This window comes from Lates calcarifer, linkage group LG14 (assembly GCF_001640805.2).
Source record: "Lates calcarifer isolate ASB-BC8 linkage group LG14, TLL_Latcal_v3, whole genome shotgun sequence".
Taxonomy (NCBI): domain Eukaryota; kingdom Metazoa; phylum Chordata; class Actinopteri; family Centropomidae; genus Lates; species Lates calcarifer.
In genome coordinates this window covers 5,846,551-5,871,550 of record NC_066846.1, presented here as the reverse complement: position 1 = coordinate 5,871,550, position 25,000 = coordinate 5,846,551, and the positions used below count along the sequence as shown (strand labels likewise).

General features: G+C 39.7%; 1 protein-coding gene and 14 non-coding genes across 16 annotated transcripts in view; 14 read left to right on the top strand and 1 right to left on the bottom strand.

The window, feature by feature from the left end:
* The window catches only part of m1ap (meiosis 1 associated protein), a 36,935-nt gene that overhangs the window by 10,598 nt on the left and 1,337 nt on the right, over nt 1-25,000 (bottom strand). For both annotated transcript variants that reach the window (XM_051075583.1, XM_051075582.1), the window contains exons 2-4: nt 23,399-23,662; nt 23,057-23,251; nt 18,685-18,856 (exon numbers count right to left, since the gene is read on the bottom strand). In XM_051075583.1, coding sequence (XP_050931540.1) covers nt 18,685-18,856; nt 23,057-23,251; nt 23,399-23,656 — 625 coding nt within the window. In that variant the 5' untranslated portion in view covers nt 23,657-23,662. The remainder of the gene's footprint in view (nt 1-18,684; nt 18,857-23,056; nt 23,252-23,398; nt 23,663-25,000) is intronic.
* On the top strand, nt 7,508-7,579 carry trnaa-ugc (transfer RNA alanine (anticodon UGC)). The gene has a single exon. It is a non-coding gene; the product is annotated as a tRNA-Ala (tRNA).
* trnaa-ugc (transfer RNA alanine (anticodon UGC)) lies at nt 8,945-9,016 on the top strand. The gene has a single exon. It is a non-coding gene; the product is annotated as a tRNA-Ala (tRNA).
* Nucleotides 9,112-9,183, top strand: trnaa-ugc (transfer RNA alanine (anticodon UGC)). The gene has a single exon. It is a non-coding gene; the product is annotated as a tRNA-Ala (tRNA).
* On the top strand, nt 9,283-9,354 carry trnaa-cgc (transfer RNA alanine (anticodon CGC)). Its single transcript has one exon. It is a non-coding gene; the product is annotated as a tRNA-Ala (tRNA).
* trnaa-ugc (transfer RNA alanine (anticodon UGC)) lies at nt 9,453-9,524 on the top strand. Its single transcript has one exon. It is a non-coding gene; the product is annotated as a tRNA-Ala (tRNA).
* Nucleotides 9,620-9,691, top strand: trnaa-ugc (transfer RNA alanine (anticodon UGC)). Its single transcript has one exon. It is a non-coding gene; the product is annotated as a tRNA-Ala (tRNA).
* trnaa-ugc (transfer RNA alanine (anticodon UGC)) lies at nt 9,787-9,858 on the top strand. Its single transcript has one exon. It is a non-coding gene; the product is annotated as a tRNA-Ala (tRNA).
* Nucleotides 9,954-10,025, top strand: trnaa-cgc (transfer RNA alanine (anticodon CGC)). The gene has a single exon. It is a non-coding gene; the product is annotated as a tRNA-Ala (tRNA).
* Nucleotides 10,122-10,193, top strand: trnaa-cgc (transfer RNA alanine (anticodon CGC)). Its single transcript has one exon. It is a non-coding gene; the product is annotated as a tRNA-Ala (tRNA).
* Nucleotides 13,348-13,419, top strand: trnaa-cgc (transfer RNA alanine (anticodon CGC)). The gene has a single exon. It is a non-coding gene; the product is annotated as a tRNA-Ala (tRNA).
* On the top strand, nt 22,119-22,190 carry trnaa-ugc (transfer RNA alanine (anticodon UGC)). Its single transcript has one exon. It is a non-coding gene; the product is annotated as a tRNA-Ala (tRNA).
* trnaa-cgc (transfer RNA alanine (anticodon CGC)) lies at nt 22,286-22,357 on the top strand. The gene has a single exon. It is a non-coding gene; the product is annotated as a tRNA-Ala (tRNA).
* trnaa-ugc (transfer RNA alanine (anticodon UGC)) lies at nt 22,453-22,524 on the top strand. The gene has a single exon. It is a non-coding gene; the product is annotated as a tRNA-Ala (tRNA).
* On the top strand, nt 22,623-22,694 carry trnaa-ugc (transfer RNA alanine (anticodon UGC)). Its single transcript has one exon. It is a non-coding gene; the product is annotated as a tRNA-Ala (tRNA).

The following is a 25,000-nucleotide window of genomic DNA, read 5'->3' as shown; positions in this document are numbered from 1 at the left end:
GCTGACTCATCACATCCCTTGAAACACACATTATGTAAAGCGTAGCTGCTAATGCCTTGCCTGCTTACTTTTACATTAGCATCTCTCTTCTGACTCCATCTGTCTAATGCTCAAAAACCCTCTCCCATCTAGAAGACTCAGTTATGTTTCCAGATGTTGATGCACACCTAAGACACAACATCCATATGAGTATTTTTGCTTTAGTTGACACCTTAGTGCTGCTGTGGTGCTGCTCAATCTCTGGCACTACTGACATTTTTCGAAGGGCAAACATATTTGCGATTCACCTCCATACACACACAAACAACCTTAAAACACTATTTGATTAGTTGAAAATGTAATGACTTCACGTTTGCTATAATTTCCCCAGAGACGTCTGGTCTTTCTGTTGAATGAATGACTGATTGCTTTCAGAGAAGGTTGGGTTAGTTAATACCTCTGTCAAGAGGGTGCGGCTGTGACATTGTTGTTTAAAATTTAAGATACTCTGGAATATGGAAAAAAATCCAAATGAGTAAGCACAACAGGCTGTGGTCACAACCTCTAGCATCTCACAGGCTATGTTGACTGACTGCCTTACAGTAACATTACCATGAAAATGGTAATACCATGAGGTGTGGAACCAACCTTAGCTGTAAACTTGTTGAAGCAGCAGAGGAACCGAAAATTAACTGAACAATATTAGTTGTACAGTGTAGTCTGGTAATGGGCAACAGGCCCTGTTAGATATTTAATCTTAATGTTTAAAACTTTGACTTTTTGAAAAACATGACAGCCCTACAAAGGGAAAATGAACGGTATTAGCTACGGCTGCCTACGAGACATCAGGCGATCTCTACAACCAGATAGGCATCATTTTTGCTTTGCGAATTGGCAAATGGGATAATGTAATTATATACAAATTACACTGGAGGAATATATTCCTTATTTTCTCTAACTCAAGTTCTATGGATCTTCTCATTCTCTTATTGCCCATCTCTCTCTGTCCCAGCCTGGCCCAGTAATGGTTCCTTTTACTTGCATTAGGAAGAGTGCATCATTCTCATGACCATCGACCAAAGTAACATTAGCTTGTGACACGGTGAGCTAATGCACCACTGGAAGAGGAAACAGAGCATTACACTACAACCCTGTTTTCACTCATTCACTTAGATATGGATCAGCTTTACCAGATACAGATAATGGACACTGTGCTCTATGATGGTGGGAATCCCCGTGAAAGCCTCTGACCATTACACTGTCTAATTCCAGACAGATCATGCTAACAGAGAACTACTTTGAAGTTTGAACATCACAACATCAATAGTCTGGAAATCTTTCTGTTTTATTTCATTGAGTTCATGGGATGATGAGTTAAGATTACTTGATCAAATTTAAGCTCTTTTCAAGGCCTACTCATCTATTTCTAAGAACATTATAACATTTCTACAGACATCAGGAGACAAATTTTAAAAACTGCATTAAAAATTTCTCAGTGACATGTCAATACAGAGATTACAGAATTCCAGTTTATTACAACAAGTTGTCACTTTTAGCTATCATTAAAATTCTATTTGATTTATTGTTAACATATTCTCAGCTGTAATCTCAGCAATGCTGCCAAAATACGTTTACCAGTTGAAGTAAACCAGAATTATCCTTTAATATTCAGGTGAATTAATGATAATGTAAAGAAAGCTTTCCACGATTCCTGTCTTACTTATGGTTATATCTTACAAAAGTATTATCCAGTTAGAAAATCAGTCTCACTTCACCAAGTAACAAGTTTACATAACGCAAATAAAAATATTGCTATTTGGCACCAATGTGTCAAATTAACATGGGAATGAGGCAACACCGTGATATCAACCTAATGCATCCTCCTGACACAAACTTCACACAGTGTACATAAACATGAAGGAAGCACTGATGAATGTCTGTCTGTGGAATTTCCCTCTGACATCCATATTTCACTTACAGAGCGATACTGACAGCACACACTCTGTCCTTGTCTGTCAGCGTGTCTGCGTGAGCATTAATGATGAATAGCTCATTGATGTAGTTTTAGACTGTGACAAATAGGACATTGATCATCTGGTATGAAACACAGGCACTTGACACACCAGTGGCTGTGTGACCTAATTGCTTTGCAGTCACTTCTGTGAGAGCCATGCGGTCAGAGAGACAATTAAAGCAGACAGACACTTGAAAAGGACAAGAGGACGAGGGGGCAACAGCACCACTGTTATCTGGCTGTCATCGCTGAGGAGGAGGAACAAGAAGAGAGAAATAAAAGAAGGAATATGGTAACAAATAGTTGAGAGAAGGTCAAAAAAAGGAGACAGCCTTTTATGACAGCTCATTAGGAATGTTTGATTCTGTGCATGTGCAAAGTGCAAGTGTGCTACTAAAAAGATGTTTCCTGTAGACAACCACAAATCTGTCCTGACACCAAACTACTTAAAAAAAGATTTAAATCTGGGATGTTTGGGAAGATGAGCTGCAACCATGATAATGCAAATAAATCGTGTTATAATAAGCATGGCCGGCAGACAGAGAGCATAGGGACAGCAGAAGATCAACTGCTTGGTTTCAAGCAGAATGTGGAAATAGGTGAGGGTTAGATGGAGCAGAAGGACACAGAGACTCAGAGAGGATGGCAGCTGGACGACTTCTTTGAAGCACTTGAAAAAGACAAGAGGCCGGAGGATGAGAAGAGCTCTGAAGATTGTATCCATGGAGGCACATAAGAGAGGAGATGCTTGCGGAGAAGGAGAGGAAACCAGGAAAGATGATAAAGAAATGACAGATGTCTGCTTTTTAGGAAGCACACTGTTTTGATCACTTAACAATGACAACAGTTTATCACAGCTGCAACTGATCTAAAACAAATCTACTTTTGAGGGATCAACAAAAGTTCACTCTCACTGTGCCTCCCACTCACATTTAGGGAGTGTTTAATGTCATGAAACGTCCCTAAACCCAAAAGGACCATGAGTACATTAGAGTGAAAGAGGACAAGAGCGAAAGATGATACGTGGCAGAGCAGACTTCTGACCGAAAGTACAGAGAAGAGATGAGGGCGGGGTTGAGATGGCAGAGGTGATAGCAAATAATAAATCTCTCAAAAGAGAAGCGAAGAACGCTGTTTTTCTTGAACTCCAAGATGAGAGAGACGCACAAGATATAAACTAACCTTAGGCAAATGAAACAGAAATTAGAAATTGGAAGGATGACTTTAATTACTGTGTTGTGCTGATAAGAAAATCTTAGTAGGTTGGATCCTTTTGCAGTGAAAGGACTGGAATTTATATTTCTAAATTGTGTTAAGATATAAAGATGAGTGACAAGGTATTCAGAGGTCAGGATGGATGTTAGATGTTAAAGGAGGTTTGATTCTCCTGTTTGATCTCTGTGCCCTCCTGCAAACTGTGCTGTCAGAGGACAGAACAAAAAATTATTCCTTGACTTTGCCTTCAATTTTCCACCACAGCACAATAGTTATGTCTTTCAACTGTAGTAATACAATTTTCAACCTCAAATCCTTTCCTTTTGGAGAGAGAGGCGATGAGGGCAGAGGAGATTGACGGAGGAGGATTGCAGCAGGCAGAGAGAATGTAACCACAGACACTGGGTGTTTAATAGCTGTGAACCACTTTGAGGAGCCCTTCCTACTTACTTCTACTTAACTTCTTTCTCTGTTCATTCCCTTTTAGTCCTTTTATCAACCATTGGTTGTTCTGTACGAGAAGGAAAGGATCACTGAAATCTCCCTTGACACAAAAGATGTATCTGCAAGCTGCAACCACAGGAAAACCACTGAGACTCCACCCTATTACACTGAAGTATAAACTTTCTTCTACCAAAGTTTTATCAGGTCATACTGTAGATTAAAAGATCTATATGGAGATAGACTGACAAATAAACAAGATGTTAGGAAGGGGTTAGATGAAAAAAAATTGTGCGCATGACGTGAGAACAAACAGCCATTTCTCAGTGTGGGACTAATAGGTTCCATATCCTGGTGTGAAGAGTGATACCAGACTTCATCTGTACGATCACCTGCTGTTCTGCGCACGTCACACAGAGGTGTGAACAGCCTGACCTTGGCTCCATGTGTGTGGGTAGCAACATGAAAAACATGCACTCCTACATTGTCAACCATGTCAAACCATATTTATCGACAAATAAATTAAACAATGACGTCAAAAGCAAACCTTTTCTCACTGTCCTCATCCCTACTATCAATTTTAAGGCCAAATTATCTCAGTGTGTACACAGGGTTCTTCCGCTCTGTGTGAACGTTTTGTGGTAGCTATGGTTGGGTGTGTGCACATGTGTCAGCAGGTCTGGGTGGGGTTCCCTCCTGAGGACCTCTGTGCACTTTTACAAACCACACACTTAACTGAATGAGCTGACTGTGACGGAAATTTAACTGGATGAAAGAGACAGAGACTGAGAGAGCGACCCTGGGTTGAGTGACTGCAGGTGTGTGGTTGTAATCGCAGCTGAGGTGGAAAAGTCGGGTGGAAAGTGGAAAGTTGTTTTTACGCAGAATCAATTACACAAAAATGTAGAATGGTATTTATTAACATCCCAGGGAAGTTGAGTTTACACTTGAGTTAACTGCACAAGACTGATGTACTGAGTAGCTCACATATCATTGATAACATCCTCTAATTACTTCCAGGGTCAATACAATTTATCATGATTACTTTACAAACTTATTAAAATCTTTCAGTTTTCTCAAGGGGGATATTTCCCTGTTGGGCAAGATAGTAACAAAAAGAGAGAACTTATTAATAAAAAGACAATAGCTTTGGAAGATATCCACTTGATTTGTCAAACTATGACAGCTGAAGCCTCATATTAACTGTGCCTTTTGTCAAGATCACTACCACTCTTACACTCTTATAAGGATATAGCCAGTATTAAATTAACTTATCTTAGAATAAAGACAGAACACAGGGGTAAACAGCTAGTCTGACTAATACAAAAAATGTTTAAATGCGAAAACAGCAATTCAGCATTTTACAGGGGGTTATGTCATTTTAAAAACAACATTTTCATGAAATATTTTTCTTGCTCTTGTTTTGGACAAATTTGAGGAAATATGTCATATGGGGAAATGCTGTTTGGAGCCAAGTGTGTATAAATCCTTTTTTAAGGCTGAGCAGATTAAGGCCTTAGTCTCATTTGGGGTCAGGTTGCAGGGACACCACCCTTTGCTGCCCAGATGACCACAGTTAATGCAACCACATTTGCAAGCATTCGTTCCACCAAACCATCTTTGCAAAAGCCCAAAGGTTTCTGCTCTGTAAGTCTTAACTCTTTATAGAAAAGAGGACAACTGAGTAAAGAAGTTGCCTCTGGGGATCGATGAAGTTTCACATCATTATTGTAATGTAATACGAGACATAAGACTCATTGTGAGCCCTCAGGATGAGGACTTGGCTTAGCCTTTTTAAATTCTTGGCTGTAGGCCAGTGGATTATAATCCTCCTCTCAAGGGGCACAAATTTTCAGAGTCATTATTCTTGTGACTCAAAATGGGTCTGTGAGATGTATGCTGATCCTAGTGCGACTGTGTGGGGTGTGTGAATGGCTTAAATGATCCGAAGGAGGCAAATAAGGAGAAGGAAAAGGCTTCTACACAAAAAGTGCATTATGTATCCAAGGTGGCAGTCACACAGATGAAAAGGCATACAGTACATACTGCAGGCAGTGTAACCGTTAATATGATTACACAATAGAGAACACCCACAATCTCAGCGACGTGTTGACATTCAGTGTGACCTAATCTAGAGTGTAAAAACTGAAAACAGGCTCCCTTCAGTGTATGTAGTATCTATTGTTTTGTCATATCTACTGCATGCATTGTCACCATTTTGACAGTAGTATGCTGCTCTACCACAACCCTTGATGTCGCTAAACACAACTTAACTTCATGTGTAAAGTGTGTGTTTTAAAGATTTTGACTACACAAACATTGTTATACACATTTCCTCACAGCCTGCCTTTCACAGTTACAGACTGCTATGAAAGTAGCATTTTATTGAATGGAGCCTAGTTTTAATCTAAGCAGAAAAAGCATAAGTGGTTACAGCAGAGGAGTACAATAAATCTAGGTTAATACATCATAAATCTATGGTAATACAAAAGAGATACAGCGAAAACAAGATAAAAGCAGAGAGGAAATGGGATACTTCACAGGAAGCCTGCTAAGTATGAGGGAGGAGAGAGAGAGTTGGAGACAAAAACATATCAGAGAGTTTCTTTTCTCTCTCCTCCTAAAAAGAGACATAGGGAAAGAGGAAAAGGGAGGTGGAGGAGGAGGAGAAAGTAATTAAGGAGCTGGAGAGAGAAGAGAAGGAAAGGGGAGAAAGTCCTCTCATCTCTCTGTTACGCTTTGATGGAGCACGGCAGATCCTGTGAAGCAGGGTAATGATTAAAAGGAAAGTGAAAATTATATGGGAAAATTACATTGGGAAGGACCACACACACACACACACACACACAGCGGAGAAAAGGTGCAAAGAGAGATACTGGTGAGTCACTCATTTACGACATATTTGTACTCAGGCACATGGGACACACACAAGAGCTCACTATCGTTCATAAGCAAACAAAAATAAATACGCAAGAACACAAGCTGCAAAAATTGACACATGCACACACTGAATTACATATCATTGAATCACTGACAGGGTGTCAGTTTGAAAGAGCTGTTTGTCCAAGACATGAGTCTGCTTTTAGACTGCCTCGAATCTATAGCTCAGAGGTCCCAATGTTTCACTACCAATTAAACATGAACACTCATAACATTATTACTATAGCTTTTAAATATGGAATTATAGTTTAAAATTTATTTTCATCATAATCAGTAACCATCCCACACTACAGAGGTAAGACAGAGGTAATTTATTTGAGTCATGTATAAGAATTGTTTATCAATTTCTAAGAAACAATTTCTAATTCCCATTTTCCTTAGAATCCTGTAGCCTTAATAAGACCACTGGAAATCACAGATTTTTGGTTTTGCAGTGGCGTTAGAAAGGGGAAGGCACTTCTCACTTTGCCAATTTATGTACATTATTGTAACATGAAGAGTAGTCCAGTACTGCTACCAGATAAGTATTTGAATAGATACAGAAGCAACCATATATACTTGAATTTGTAATTCAATGTCATCATGTTCCAAAAAGTAAAGTACAAAAGAAAAGTACAAGCAGGTGTGAGTCTGTTGCATGTGCACTTACATACTGAACCTTTACAATTTGCATTTTGAAAATGAAAAAAAGGTCTGGAATAAATAATAGAAATAGGACGCCAGGACAAATCTGAGCATCAGATATAGCCTATATCTGCTTTATCTCTATCCAAAAGCCACCTGTAAATGATCAATTACTGCAAATCAGATCAGGATGAATTATTATAAGTTTTAAACTGAACATTTCTCTAATGGTAGTGTTTTTGCAGTCTGACAGAGTCGTGGCTTCTCAGGCCTTCTGGCCCCCTTCTAATGAAGGGGGATGTAGCTCAGTGGTAGAGCACATGCTTTGCAAGTATGAGGTCCTGGGATCAATCCCCAGCATCTCCATTTTTAGCTATAGCTTCTCAAGCATTAAACATAGTATATCGTATATGGTTAAATGGTAATATGTAAGCATATTCCCCTGCTCACTGCAGCACAGCTGTGAACCTCTTAGAGAAGCACAACGTCTGAGGAGCCTGGATGTGCTTCAGTGAGAAAATAATGTTTACCTCCAAGCTCAGAGCTAGAGAAGCAATAAAGGAGGTTATTTATGTGAGGCAGATGGGTGGATGGATGGAGGAAAGATCAATGAAGGGATAATACACAACCTCCACAAGCAATCTCAAAAACAGTTCTATGGATGGTGTTTAAACAGAATAAAGACTGTCACTTAAAAGCTGAATTTAGGGGCTAAATATATGTGGATGGAATGACTGTGTTGTCACTTTGAAAGGCATTTGCAAATTAGGTATTTAAATGAAATAAACGCCTTGACAAAGCTGAGAAGTGATCTGAAAAAGACTAAAGCTATTTGAATATGTATTTGTCAAAATATGATGATGAGGAAACACATTTTGGCAGCCATTTGAAAGGGATTTTGAGAAGCACACGTCACACAGATTTTCAGAATACTGCACCTTATTATAAGGCCATTCTGGGTACAATAGTACAAAAAGGAATGCACACTCACACACTGTGCTGAACATATACATTTTACTTGAATTGTTTACCAATGTTATTTCGATTAGAACAGGATGCAGATGGCTCTCTGTCACGTAAAACCCCAGGTTGTACATACTTTTTGTTCAAACAGCTACCTTTAAAGGTGAAGTGAAAAGACATAGTGAGGAGTTGTAGTTTCTAGAGAGAAAAATTGACAGACTATATTGCATTTCTACGTATACTGCATTACTGGTAATACACAGATACTGTAGCAGCATTGCCTGGTGTGTGGTACAATCCAACTGGGAGGATTTAATTAAAAATGAGGAATGGACGTGAAGGGAGAATCCTACAATCAATGCATAGACAGTATGTTATGGTTCAGAATTTTTCAGCCACACACCTCCTCTCTCATCGCTGCTAAATGGTGTGGTGGTGCAGTGATCCTAGACAGGTGTGCAGGCACATCTGGAAAATCACTGCCAAGTAAGGTGTGGCTATGGGATATTACATCCACACTTTTATCTTTACACCAAAAATAAAGTATCTATCTTCTGAGAGAGGCTTGTGGCACTTATCTCCAGATCAGAATTTTAAAAATAACAGGTGAACGGGATCAAAAACTCTTTCTGAGGATGACTTTTCAGTCTTCAGACCTTCATGAGGCAAAATTTGCCACTTATCTCTTATACTTAGTTTGCACATTCTAAAAGAAATCAGTTCAGCTTGTATTTCTGTCAGTTTAAAATGCAATCATGTACAAAAACAGGGGATGTAGCTCAGTGGAAGAGCGCATGCTTTGCATGTATGAGGTCCTGGGATCAATCCCCAGCATCTCCATCTCTTTCAATAATAACTGTCTTCCTAAATCTTTCTTGATTGAGAAATTACAAGCACATGTAAATGATACATATTAGAGCAACTGCAAACAAGGAGGGGATGTAGCTCAGTGGTAGAGCGCATGCTTTGCATGTATGAGGTCCTGGGATCAATCCCCAGCATCTCCATCTCTTTTAATAAAAATTATCCTGTTTCAATTTTCTTGGTTTATAAGTGGACTTATAAGCAAATGTAATGTAAGATACTAGAATGACTCCAAAGTAAAAGGGGATGTAGCTCAGTGGTAGAGCGCATGCTTCGCATGTATGAGGTCCTGGGATCAATCCCCAGCATCTCCACCTCTTTTATTAATAATAATTGTACTCTTCAAGCCTTCTTGACTGAGAAATTACAAGCACGTGTAAAAGATACAGACTAGACCTACAGCAAAGTAAGAGGGGATGTAGCTCAGTGGTAGAGCGCATGCTTTGCATGTATGAGGTCCTGGGATCAATCCCCAGCATCTCCACTTCCTTTTATATTAATTGTACTCCTCAAGCTGTCTAAATTGAGAAATTACAAGCACCTATAAAGGATACAGACTAGAACTAAAACAAACAAAGAGGGGATGTAGCTCAGTGGAAGAGCGCATGCTTTGCATGTATGAGGTCCTGGGATCAATCCCCAGCATCTCCATCTCTTTCAATAATAACAGTCTTCCTAAATCTTTCTTGATTGAGAAATTACAAGCACATATGAATGATACATATTAGAGCAACCTGAAACAGGGAGGGGATGTAGCTCAGTGGTAGAGCGCATGCTTTGCATGTATGAGGTCCTGGGATCAATCCCCAGCATCTCCACTTCCTTTTATATTAATTGCACTCCTCAATCTGTCTAAATTGAGAAATTACAAGCACCTATAAAGGATACAGACTAGAACTAAAGCAAACAAAGAGGGGATGTAGCTCAGTGGTAGAGCGCATGCTTCGCATGTATGAGGTCCTGGGATCAATCCCCAGCATCTCCATCTCTTTTAATAAAAATTATCCTGTTTCAATTTTCTTGGTTTATAAGTGGACTTATAAGCACATGTAAAAGATACTAGAATGACTCCAAAGTAAGAGGGGATGTAGCTCAGTGGTAGAGCGCATGCTTCGCATGTATGAGGTCCTGGGATCAATCCCCAGCATCTCCATTTTCTGTGATCACTTGACTACAAAGATGTTACCGAGATGTTACAATGACACCAATTTCAAAAAAATTATTTGCAAATGAAATCACTTCAGGTACATGCAAAAATAGTCTCTGACTATGACAGCCATAACTTTCATATATTCAGGAGACCAGCTTATGGGTGTTGCTTTCATTGTAACATTCAGAAAAAGTCTATTCTTTAATAATATCGCATAATATATCTGAGGTAATGTCTAGCTGGAAACTGCTGGCAAAATGCTTTCTCCACCTTGTTACTTCCTGATGCAACTTTTTAACAATCATGCAACTTTCAACAGAATCCTCTTCATAAGCTACTCCTCGTTAATATGGCATTAGAGACAAAGAAATAGTCTTGTGTAACATCAGCGCAAGATGACCTTTTGTGAATTACTGCCTGACATAGGTAACACTACCATTAATAAAATATTGAGGGCTTACATTTTCTGCAGAGTAATGATATAAAATAGAATTGATAAGGAAATAGAAAAAGAGAACCACAGTATTTAGACAATCCAACTGCACTTAACATTAAGCATTTCTTTAAACCAATTTTATTTATAACACATGGAAGATGTAGTGACCAAATCAGCTCAGTGCTGTAGGCTACAATGCAATATGGTTTCCTGTCCAACACTAATAATATAACAACAGGTGAGCCATTAAAATAACAATATAGTTTCCTGTTATGCGACTTATCTGTTTGTTGTAGAGATTTTTTTTTTTTTTTGGAAGGGAAGGATTTTCAGAAGTTTTGGATCATGTCACAAACATAAAACAGGTGCTCTGTTGGGTCTACATGTACGTGAATCTACCGCGATGTAAATATGACAGTGCGTTGCTTAAATGCTGCCGTTGCAAGGAATTCTGGGAGGGCATTCTCTCCTTTCCTTTCATAAAGGAAGGTCCAGTGTATCCTATGCTAAAGGAGATAAGATAGGAAGCACTGAAGCTCCTTTCCTTAACATTTAGAGAATTTGACAAGCTCTTATCATGGCTGCCACTGAGATACTTTCGGGTCATTTCACCCATTCAGGATCCTTGCTAAGCAATCGACCACAACCAGAGTGAGGGAGACACGGGTGTGACATGCAAGAAGGATCCCCCAGGAATCAAACTAAACATTGCAGTTATGTGGTGTGTGCCCTAAGCATGCCCTTGTTCATTCTTTTTCCTGTCTTCTTTCTCTCTTGATCTGTTTCTCTCTCTCATGGGGAGTCAAGTACATGAAGTTTGAATGTTGGCTCTCATTAAACTCAATTACGTTGCTGATAGCAAAACAGGGCAGAATCTGAGTTGCATCTAACCCTGGTTGAGAACTACTGTTTAAGCACATACACACTTGAAAGGGAGCTCAGTGGTAGAGTGCATGCTTTGCATGTATGAGGTCCTGGGTTCATTCCTCAGCCTCTCCATGTCTTACAAAACTTCAGCTTTAAAATGTTCTAAGATCAGCACAAGGGCTTTTGACCAGCTATGATTAAACAGAAGAATGCATGTAAAGATGCAGCAGGGTTGAAATTCAAATCAAATCCCTCTCAGGTGTGCAAGATGTATAAGTAAATACAACACTGCCACCATAACTTTGCATGATGCTGCTCTGGAACTTAGTTTGCAATCAGATTCTTACTAATGGATAGTAAAGCTATATTTATTTCAGAAGATGACAACTTAAAAAAAGCCTTCTAATCTGAATATTGGATGATTGGTTGAAATCTATCAAAACATTGCAGGATAAGGTTGAGCCAAGGTAAGCAACTAGGTAAACAGGCAAACAAAAAATGAGTTTAAAACAAAAAACAAAAGACAAGACTTTTGGAGAACCTCTTATCTCTTCTTGCTCACACTGTCAATTATTTGGGTTTAGGCTGGCTCAGACAGACAGATAGGGAGAGAGGGAGAGGGAGAGAGAGAGATGCAGCTCAGGGGACAAGGCCCAGGTGTTCATATGAGACAGTCAGACAGTAGTAATCTATCACTGTATCTGCTCCAGACGGCGTATGTGCGTGGCTGTCTGTCACAGTGGGTGTCCTCTCATGCTGACGATGACTTTGCAAAAATAACATCCTACACCCACAACAGATGCTTCTTTCTGGAACTGATGATTCTGTCTTGAGAGTAAATATAAGTTTTGTCTGGTCTGTATTTGCATGAATAGTCTGCGTGTGTGATTCCAAAATAAGACTGATATCCAGAGGGTGCATTGCAGTGTGATGCATGTTTAGAAAATAACTCCAAGTGAAACATGACTGTAAATAATGAGTTGGAAACAAGCTTGACTGGAGGCTGGTGAAGTAGCTTGTCTATGTGCGACAGATTGCACACGCACATGCACACCATAACCACAATATGGACACAGAGATACATGCTCTGTCTCTTTGTAATGAATTCACATCAAAAACACACACAAAGCAGCAGACGGAGAGACTTGGAAAGCTGAACATCTTCATATTTTCCTAGTCTGGAGGGAGGAAAGTATTAAACTGCTAAGACTGGCAGGAACTTCTTTTGGCCTGCAGAATGCATGATGGGTCCAGTTCATCCATCGTATTGCCTGCTCCTTGCTTTCAGCTAGCTGATCCCCATTGTCTGTCTCTTGGATTTTCTGTGTCACAGTATTTGAGTCCTTCAGCAACAAATAAAGAGTAGCTTCCTTACTGGCTGACAGTAACAAAAGTGTAACCTCTCAGATCATTTGGAACTTTTGGATATATCAGGGACTATTAGCTTTCATTATAGCGCTACACTGCATTCGTTTCCCTAAAAGCAAACACACAGAACTGCTCCCCTGATACCCAGCTCAATGGCTACAGACATAACCATGGTCCACTACAAGGAAGGGAAAACTAATTTGATGACATTGATTTTCTGTATTTTCTCTTAACTCCTGAAAGGAGAAAGAAAACAGAAATACATTTGTGCTTATGGACAGAAAGGGAGCTGTGAAATTAAATGCATTTTATTTGGTAATCAGTGTAATTCTCTGCAGTGATTTGTATTGACTGGAGTCTAACCTTGTTATGGTAGCCTCTGAAAACTGTTTCAAGTGTATGAGTCCAGTGTGGGGTGGCTCCAGAAGACTAATATCATGCTGTGTAGGAGACACAGGATGGAAGGTTTATATACAAGCACAGACAGGGGATGTAGCTCAGTGGTAGAGCGCGTGCTTCGCATGTACGAGGTCCTGGGTTCAATCCCCAGCATCTCCAACTGTGTTTTCTTAAAGATGCACACTTTTACAAAAACTGAATACAGGTATATTTGTCCCAGATTGGACCAATTCATATGATTTCACGGGCTAATCCCACGTCACTGATAAACCAAAGAATCACACTGAATAATTAAAATAAAAGCTCAGTTTCACTGTCACCTCTATCACTGCATCTTCCTGGCTACTTTGGGTCTTGGCAAATGTTACTGGTTGTTAAGGTAATAACTTTGTAGCAGTTTGGAGACAGACTCTCCTGGAGCAAAGTTACAGCACAGATGGGGCAATAATTCACTGACTGGTAGTGAGGAGACACATGCTCACACAAAAAATAAAAGCATGTCTGGCAACCAAAAGGCTATTTGGGTTAGTGCCAGCACTGCAGTCAGCCTCAGGTGATGTCACTCCCTCTCCTTGGCCTCAATCAGGCAAAGGACCAGAGCGTATCCACCCACCTACTGATACTGTTATCAACACCTGTCTGTCGCTGTTCTGTCTGATCTTCTTTCTTCTTGTCCTCGTCCCTTTCTCAATAGCTTTTTGTATTTGTCTATATCTTTCTGTTTCTCCCTCTGCTCCTCTTCGTAAACAGACAAAAGTTCTTTACTCCCCTCTCGCCTCTGCTTCTATTCCTTCATTCCTAAATGAGATCAGGGAAACAGCTGTAAAATAACAACTTTTAATTAATTAAATCAACAGGATACGCTGAGGGGTCAACAGGGGCTAAATACACTTCATCAACCCTGCAAAATACGTACACCTCACCAGAACATCAGTAACAACCTTGTTTTGATTGATCATCCCCTCTTGGCTGGTCAGCTTTGTTTTTAAAATGTTGAAATACTTCATTTCCGCTACTTTCATCAAACTCTGACCCCAGTGTCAACATGGGGAATAATAAAAGTAAGGCTCCTCTGCACTGTCTACTAGCATGGAGGAGGAAGCACTTATAGTCTTTATGTTTTTCTCTGCAATTGTTGTTATCTGTTGGCTTTTATGACACTGCATCATACCATGTGGAAAAAAGCAGTTACAACTGCTGTTTTTTGCAGAAAATGGAAATCTGCATATTGAGATTATGAGCATAATCATATTGAGAAGGATTTGAATGAGACGTTTAGTAAAAATAGATGCTACTCTTGAGAAATAGTAATTATGTTTTTGTATAAGCTGTAGCTTAGGAAAAACAATGCAAACAATTTATCTCACATCAATCTAAACAATGGAAATAAATAGTTTTTGTGTGTGATGATCCCTAAGGAACTGCTGCATCTAGTGTGGGATAACTTGTTGACTCTGTTTCAGTCAACAACTTGGCTGTTCAACTGTGAAAAGAAAAACCAAAACCACTGGTGCCATAATCATCCCCATCTCTGTCTCCCTCTGCTCCTCATGCTCTGCGTTCCTTCTCTCTCGCTCTGTGACCCATTTCTGGATTTTCTCCCTGGTGCTTGACTGTACAATTACAGAACAGACCTGGGATTCACGGATACACTGGTTGAGTTTCAACAAAAACAGGATGCTTGTAAGGCGTTGGCCTTCAGACACAGACAGACATTTGTACTTTTATTCCAGTGAGGGCCCTCATTGACAGATGCGTTTCCTATCCACCTAACCTTAAACATCACACTGCGTAACCTCAACCCTTATCCTAACCTTAACCTAAACCTAGTTCTAAACTTAATCCTAAAACCAAACCTTAACCTTTCACAAACACTTTGCATGAATGAGGACCAACCACGTTATCCATACTTTTCCTATCTAACATCTGTAATCTTCAGGTGTGAAACTTCAATTAGCCAGAACACAGATAGACATACAAGAGGGACAAGAACATACACACACATGCACACAGAGACGTGCACGCCTGCACGCACACACGCACAGACCTCACAGTTGCGTGCCACTAAAAAGACACTATAAATTCGCTACATCTCAATCACACAGAACTGTCCTCTTAGTGATGTTTCCATGGAGCAGCTGCACTGTACTGTATGTGTTAACCCTTGTTTGTTATAACTTGCCTGACACAGACACACACAATTACGCAATAAACCATCTCTCTTCTCGACAAAAGCTGTGACCCTTCTTTCTACTGTGAGATAAGACAAGTAAGTGACAAAGATGAGACAGAGAGAGAGTCATGACTTTTGCTCTAATTCTCAGTTTGGTACAGAACCAAAAATGGAAACCGTACCCACTTTTGATAAAATACTGCACTCCATGGACAGACAGACTGACACATACAGCTAAAATAAATAGTCTGGTGTTAAGTGAGACATATTTGCCGTGATCTCTCCCTCTTGCAGAACATTCCCACCCAGCATCTCACACACACACACACACACACACAAGGACGCGATTAAGATTCCACAACTTGCCCAGATTCCAGAGTATTCCCAGAATCAACACTACTTCCCAAATTTTACGTGTATTAGTTACACATTCCTTTTCATGACCAAAATTACAGTGCTTTACAAATTGAAAGAATAAATTGTACAACAGGTCATTCAGCCATTCAAAGTGCTTGTTTCATCCCACAGCTGATTAGCAACATTTTGCTGCAAAGTCCCCCCGGGGTCATGCAAATGATAATAAATGGAAAGGGAGAAACTGACTGATAAATGGAAATGTAAACTCAAACAGAGGCATCTGCCTGTACATTGTCATTTCTGCATTCTCCCTTGTGGGTTACACTCCGATGGCAGGTGTTTGAACTCTTTATTTTTAATTTTTTAACACAGTGATCACCCTGTTGGAACTTTCACCTGTGTGTTACATGTAGGTAGCAGTACCTTAACTACTTTGAAACACAATTTAGGAGCTTTTTGATCATCCAGGAAATCTGAGTAGAATTCATGCCGACTAGACAGTTAAACTTCTTATCTTTGATTTAAGCTTACTTCAGTTTTCAGCCAGATGAACTCTGAGGTCACTGTAACTCTTGGATGCAGTCCTGACCCCATTCCCTTTTCTATGTGGGCTGATTCTTACAGAGCCTCATCCACAATGTTTGATGTTCTATTGCGAATAAAGTCACAGACTGAAACATCATAAAGAGTATGTTCAGGACACTGGTTTTGTATGATCTGTCATGTTTTCAGATTGTTACACAGAATGTATAAAGAAATCCACCATTCCTATAACGGTAACACAACAGAGAAGATCATGGCTTGAAGCCACCCAAGCACTAGTGGAACCAACAACACAGTGTATGGAAATGTTATGGTAGCAACAATCATGTTTTCTCCACTGTGGAAAGAACCTTTATTAAAAAAGCTTTATGTGGAACATCAGTATCACCACTACTGTTGTCATAATTAAGAGGGTGTAGGCTGTTGTATCAAAGCATTAGACTGATGATCGTGTTTCTAGCGCTCATTCCATAAACACTTCTGAGAAAACAACACTGTGGAAGGATGCAGTGAGCTAGTCCCACTGGCATAGCAGCAGCTAAAAGGGTGTCGACCTCACTATCATCAAACCGTGGTTACTACAAAACCACGTCTCCAAGACTCCATTCCAAACATTTCTGTTCTGAATGACAGTGACACAGATTGACAGGAATAAACACTACTCATACTGATCAATGAATATAATAAATACAAAGGATTCTGAGTGAGCTAATCTCAGAATATGGTATGTCAAAAGGTGAATACCTGAATTAGTGTATATTATACTGCATTTGGACAGATTTGTCTCAATATCATTTGTGCGGACATATTGACAAACTGTGTGTAAATGTGTAATCTTTAAATATAAAACCCCCTCTAAGATATCAAAAATATCTTGCAAATATAAAAAGGATCTGCAAATACATACACAAATTCCACACACGAAAAAATCTGTAAATACATTTTATAAACTTTCCATCAGTCTGAACTAAAATCCACTTGTATCAATCAGGCATATTTGGAAAGCATGCAATTGCTTGCTGACGATGTCATTTCTGCATTTCAAAGTAAGAGCATGCAACCTTTCTATGAGCTGCTAGGTTTTTTTTTTTGTTAGGCTATGTAAACTAATTTAAGCTAGGCTATAATCTCTGCCAAACGCTCATGATAGGAGTGTGTGTTTGGCTTACATGAACTGAATTACTTAGTGGTGGAAAAGACTTCACTGTCATATGGAATTGTAAAAACTAACGCCTGTTTTTATTTTAGTTTATTTGACAATAAAAAGCAGAATAACACCACAAAGGCCAAGACTTTGTGCTCTGCTACTGGCCTCTATTGATCTGGGCAATTCACAAGTGGCATCCCATTTAACAGCCCATTTATTTGACCACGACCAAGTAGCTCTGTTTTTGAAAGGCCACTCCAAACCAAGAGAGACTCCTGGCGGAGCAGGGGCACAGTTTAATCGGGAGAACTGGGACATATCTCCAACATTTCACCTTAGATATGATGTGAAAAATAACAAGGGGGTGGGGGTTACAACAATAAATAAGGTAGCGGGCAGGATTACACAACTGACATTATTGTGTCAGATGAGTTAAGATTCACAACATTGTTGGTATCGTGTTTCCAACGTCTCTAACACGTCTGAGAAAAAAGAGTTACAGTCATTTTCTCCACAGATATGTTAACTATTTATCACCATGGAATAAATATTTCAGATGTTGCATAAATATTTTTACAAGACTTTACTGCTTGTGTTTACCACACCCTCCTCTCTTAAACTTATTTTTATCTTTTCTCTCCTCTCTCCTCCCTGTATGTCTGCCTTAGTTTCTTTCTCACTTTCCGTTTCTCTCCTTTTCCTCCCCTTCATGTCATCCATTTCTAAGTGCACTCTCTACTTAGTCAGACCACACCACTTGAACCTTTATATAATTACAAAGAATGACATATCATTATGAAATTAGGCTCTCCGAGAGGATTGGCAAATGTTGGGATTGTTGCCAAATTCTATAAATTGTGACATGTGTCTCCAGTGTAGAGTGCAGATATGAGGCAAACAGTACAAATACAGTGTAATAAATGGGTCAGTGCTACACAATTCGACTGATGATTACGAGAGTACAGGGGATAAGTATGTGGAAAGTGTGGGGGAGTTTAGTCTGCTCAGGAAATAGATAACAGACCTCCTTCAAGAAGTTAGACTTTGTTTATTAATGCTCCTGTACATGTACAAGTACTGATAGGAGTGTGTTGATATCCCAGCCTTGCATGAACAGTAAGTGTACTAACTGTGTCAGTTTGTGATCCAGTCTTGTTTAAATATATATTTTTGCATCTGCATTTACTGTATGTACATCTCCTACCTTCAGTCTCAGTGCATGTGGCTTCGGGGGAGGGAGTGTCCTGGCCCAAGTCTCCTGCCCTGTAGATCTGTACGACCAGGAGCCGCTTGAGTGTCACCAGGTCGGCATCTTTGAGCCCCATCTCCAACTGGCGGACAATGCCCCGCCCTGGCTGGCTGGTCACCACAGTAACCTGGGAAGAGAGCAAGAGGAAATGGGAAAAATGCAAAGGACATCATCAAAGACATCAACTCAATCAACTCATAAAATTAGTTTACAGTGACATCCCTGTACAGAAATGAATCCAGTTAGAGAAGAACAAGGTTAGATGCAAATGAGTGAAGAGAAAATGGAGCTTCCATATAGGGAAATCTTGACCACACTGCAGCACTAGACAAAAAGTAAGCGGTCTCTAAAATGACTGAGAATTATCATCTGGAGGTTATGGATATACCTGTAAAAGTTAACAGCATTTTGGCCAGTAGTTGTAAAGACTGGACTGACTAAACTCTACATTAGGCTCTCAGAATACAGGGAAAAAACAACTTGACAACACAGCTCAGTGTTTCTCATGGGGCCACACCAACAGTCGAACAAAATTAGCTGAAGTGCTCTCCATCCTAATACTCTATTCTATTACTATTTCTATTACTAGAACCAACACTGTTGTCCTTCCACAACCATGCTCTATCACTTTTAACTGAATTATTATTAGACCACCATTGATGTCCCTCCACACAACCTTTTCCCAAAAGCTTGCTTTCAAATTGTTCCAGCTGGCGTTACGAAAGTTCATGTTACAAGTTGTCATATCCTCAGAAGTACAGGCCACAAAATCCCCACAACAAAGCATTCTTTGGGTCTGACTGTAATGTTTCTGTGTTCAGGGCCATAACACACAGTAAATTACAGTTACTAAATTAAATACACAATGTCAGAATTGCTGTTCTTGTCCCAGTAAAGCAAACTCCCACCCTTACAGAAAAGTGGAATAGCATATGTTACAATTACACGACTCTGCACACACATCATGAGAAAAAAAAAAGAAAAACAGCTTTAACTGAAAATCTGTAATTTTGATGTTTTCTGTATCTGTATCATTATCTCACAAGTCATGACACAAATGAACAATTGTGTCGGGATTGCACTGTAAATGTGCTTTAATTTTTTTTTTTAACTAATCCATTAATTTTCTGATAATGAAGATTTCTGCAGAACAGTAATGCAAAAGACAGCATCTTAAAATAAGCATGTGCTGTATCTGATGATGGAAAGAAGTTAGTTTGGGTGGAAAACAGATAAGCTAATGTTGGAAATGTAGCAGCAGCAGTAAATGATGATTATAATGTGATTATTGATGGGTTCTGCACCCCGCTTCCTGCTGTTTAGCCTCAAGTAGAATCTGTTGCTGAGGCCTCATCAAGGAGGACATACACATACATGATTGCTAGAATGAAAATGTGTATTGTATGAGTGAATCAGCAACACACACACACACACACACACACACACACACACCAACAAACATACACAGCGTCATGTCTCTGCTTAATGTCTCTCTGCCTCCTAATAGTGCTATTCATATCTGCTGCTGTCGGAAACAGTGGGTCTTAGTGTAATAATCTGTCCAGAGCTTCCCATTAAAGCTGGCTGGATTTGAGAAATCCTTGTCAACATCCCAGAGCCTTGTATCCAGAGGACGAGTTGTTCAAATTTAACAAGAAGGGCAGTGATTGGCTCATTTCTCGTCTGGGTTCCCATATGTCCAACATTTAAATTTAACAAATGAGACACTTTCAGTATTGTCAGCTGATATTCCTCTTCCTATTTTGCTGACATCAAAACTCTTGTATTTGTGGCTCAGGTTTTGAGCCTGGAACTGGACTATTAGCCTAAATCTGGCCTTGAATTACAAAACATGATAATAATTCTATTAAACGAGCTGCATCCAAGTGGTAGCTATGATCTTTTATTGATGTCAACAATTCCATCCATTTTAATCACAATAAAGTGTTGTGCATTAGTGAGTGAAAACAATCAACACCAAGATTTGCAGGCTGTGTCAAAGCAGGTGCGATTCGGAAAAATGTTTAAAAATGGTGTCCACACTGAGAGCTGATTGGATGTTCTAGTAGGAAGGCACTGAGAACTACTGAAGCTTCTCTGGTGTCAGTTTTACAACTCTCTCTACACAGTTGGCTCAACAGCAGGTGAGTACAGCTCATTTGCTGCATTTTAAATGTACACGTTGGTTTGAACTGAACTGTCTGATATAAGATGTGCAGAGTTCTCAGTCACTAAAATGGACTGTTAAAGCTTTTAGAAACATGCTATTGAGATTCCTAATTCAATATGTTTTCTGCAGCTGCTAAATACGGTGAATTGTATAAGAGAGCTATTTAACAGGTATAAAGTGGAACCTCTTCACTACATTAGCATGAAGTACAAAGCTTGAATATCAGAAGAGATCTATTCAGTCTAAGCTGAAGAGATGTTCTTTCATAATGGATATAGACAGATATTTGGAGGAAATTACCTCATAATCAATAAAGATGTGCAAACCTGACAAAGAAGGATACTGTACTGTATGTCACCAATTCTACATCCAAGCAGATACAGTCTTTCTGTCCTACAGACTAACATGTCTCTGCTGTTGCAGGAGGGCTTGTTGGGACGGTGCTAATATGAATTAGCTATGTGAGGTCCTTTGTTCAATCCCTGATATTGAACAAAGAATATAGCCAATCACAAAATACAAGCTTTATCATTAAACTGTATATATGTTAAGCTACTGTTTGCTTTGTTACAATGTATCATTGTGAACTGTGATCAAATCACAATTCAATACTCCCTCAGTTCTCTAACAAGAGAAACAGAAAAATATGTAAATGACAGCATCTAAATCATGGGGTTGGCTGCTTTGAAAACACAGCACACAGAGCTGAGACTCCGCAGAGTAACAAGGCTGTGTCGATTCTGCTCTTCACCAGATGTAGACTGTGACTCACAGTTGTTGTTGTTTGCCAACTTCGATAGGATAAGAAAGAAAAAAATTTAGGCACCACAGTGGCACAGTGGTTAGCAGTATAGTAGGTTCGCCTGGGACTTTTCTGTGTGGAGCTTGCATGTTCTCCCTGTGCCTGCATGGGTTCTCTCCAGGTGCTCCAGCTTCCTCCCACAGACCAAAGACATGTAGGCCAGGGTTAATTGGTGACGCTAAACTGGTGTGAATGTGAGAGTGAATGTTTTGCTGTCCAATTATGTCAGCCCTGCAACAGATTGGACATCTGTCCAGGTTGTACCCTGCCTCTCACCCAGTGTCAGCTGTGACTGACTCCAGCACTCTGTGACCCTCATGGATAAGTGGTATAGATAATGGATGGATGAAAGAAACAATTTAGCTCTGTACTTTTGTTGTACTGGTTATGGTGTCTCTACAACAAAAGACTTGCAGAGGGGATGTAGCTCAGTGGTAGAGCGCGTGCTTTGCATGTATGAGGTCCTGGGATCAATCCCCAGCATCTCCATCTCTTTTCATAAAAATTGTACTCTTCAAGCCTTCTCAACTGAGAAATTACAAGCACATGTAAAAGATACAGACTAGACCTACAGCAAAATAAGAGGGGATGTAGCTCAGTGGTAGAGCGTGTGCTTCGCATGTATAAGGTCCTGGGTTCAATCCCCAGCATCTCCATCTCTTTCAATAATAACTGTCTTCCTAAATCTTTCTTGATTGAGAAATTACAAGCACATGTGAATGATACATATTAGAGCAACTGCAAACAGGGAGGGGATGTAGCTCAGTGGTAGAGTGCATGCTTTGCATGTATGAGGTCCTGGGATCAATCCCCAGCATCTCCATCTCTTTTATTAATAATAATTGTACTCTTCAAGCCTTCTCGACTGAGAAATTACAAGCACGTGTAAAAGATACAGACTAAACCTACAGCAAAGTAAGAGGGGATGTAGCTCAGTGGTAGAGCGCATGCTTTGCATGTATGAGGTCCTGGGTTCGATCCCCAGCATCTCCACTTCGTATAAAAACTAATAAAGTAGTACTTTGATAATAAATGAACTGACCTTGAGTCACAGTTAATGGAGGACATTTGCTCTCAGTACTATAACAGCTTGAGTTTGTTTGGAGAATTACGCCAACTTGAGATCCATCTTTTTAACAACCCAACAGGATGATTAAAAATTCTGTAGCTCTGTAATTTCGGTGGTTTGTGTGTGTAGTGTTGCCTCGATAAGCTTCAGCATAATTAGCAAGCACGGAGTCAAGGTAACCAGGTATGTAACAAGGTAGATCTGCTGAAGAAACATATTAAACTACATGGAATTTTAGCTTTCTTGTCATCCTGCACATAAACAAGGTCTATCAACATATGCTCACCTCCACAGATATGTTGTTAGTTTGGCTGCCAGCACTGGTATGTCTGATGTACTGTTTAAACTGCTGCAGGCTGTCCAGCACTGCTTGTCGTACAAGCCCACTTCCTCTGGCTGCTCCCTTAATACAGCCTTCACCTGGAATAGATCTCAGCTCCTCCACACAGGAATGCAGCCTGGCCAAGTTACCACGAACCTGCTAAAAATAGGGAAGGGCAAGAATAGAAAAAGGGATAAAAATGAGAGATATGGAAGACAACAAAAGAATGAGGAGTGTGAGAAGATACAAGAAAAAGCAAAAATAGGAAAGAGAGTGTTTTCTGTTGCTTTTTGAAATTTATCTTACCACAAATGGCAATAGACATTCCTGCTGCCTGCTGATGGCATAAAGGCTGAGTAGCGGTATCCTACAAGGTCCATCCAGACTACAGGCAAGGGACAAGAAGTTATCAAGAGCATCACAGAGCACTGAACAGGTCTCTGACCACCAAGGTGGCAATGCCTCCACGATTAGGACCCTGGCTGGTTGCCGCCTGAATGAGGAGGACCAGAAAACAAAGCTCCCACAGTTGGAGGAAGCTGCTGGCCTCTTCCTGCTGTCCATGGAAATCTGAAAACAAGAAACAGAAAATATTGCAATGCTCAGTGAAAAAGAGAATGGATAAAGGTATAATGGAAACATATGAAGCAAGGTTTCACCCCAGAGAAGATGCCAGATGTAAGAAGTAAACAAGAAAAAAATGTTCTCAGAAGTGTTTACACTAAATCAAACCGAGGTGGGTAAGAAGAGGAAAACCAGTAATTACCAAAAAACATAAACATAATGACAAACCACTGCCCTGTAATGATATTCACACCATGCAGTCAACAACATTCATTACAAAGTACATTAGCTGTAGTCACCAACGATCTCCACTGTAAATAGAACAGGAATAAATAGCTTGTGATAAACATGGAAAATTATGTAATAATCTAAGTTATAAATGCTTCAGTTTTCAGATAACTCTGGGGCTTTTCCAAACTTCTGAGGAAGAGAATCTGGGCAGACGGATGGAGAAGGGAAATACCCTCACGCTTCACTGAGTCAATCACTCAATCTGAAACCCATCATTATGGAAGGTATGACTGTATGAATTTGCCTTTTGTGTGTCACTAGCGGTCACTAGCATCATCATTACTACCTATACCCCCGTTGATCAACATCAATGGCCCCCTATTATGACACACATCAGCACTATTACTCACTGCATTTCTACACCTGTGGATGAGAACAGACAGGACCACAAAGTATGATGAAAGAAACAGCTGAAACAGGAAACAAGGCAACAGACTACTCTATGAGTCCATGATACAGGTTTCGGGGGCTTTTTGTCATTTCACTAAAGTTGCTTTCAGGAACAATTCATGACTGCATACGCATACCAGTACTAATATACAGACACCAAACTAAAATACTAGGTTGATTAGAAATTAGTCAATTGACAAAAAATGATAATTTGATAATAAATTTACTGTTTGAGGCATTTTTCAACCAAAAATGTCAAACATTCACTAATTGTAGCTTCTCAAATATGAGGATTTGCTGATTTTAGCATTATTAAAACCACTGTAAATGGGCTTGTGGAAACTCTGAGCATCTTTCACTTTTTCATTTCGAAAAAAATAAATAAAATAAAATGATTCAAAGTCTAAATAATCATTAATGCAGCCCTAAACATAACCATATTGAGGCATAGTATCTCAGATCTCTAACTCAATACCTAAATATAATTAACTATTTGAGTATATTTATTCCTAGCCAACTACTTCACTCAGGTTGGTTGGAACTGGGCTGGAAATAGCATAAACACAAGCCATTTGCTTTAATCAGCCTGTGTCCAGGGTCTGGGTACTCACTTTCTAAGGACTTACAGAGGAGAATTTTGTCTACAAATTCCCTTTCATGTTT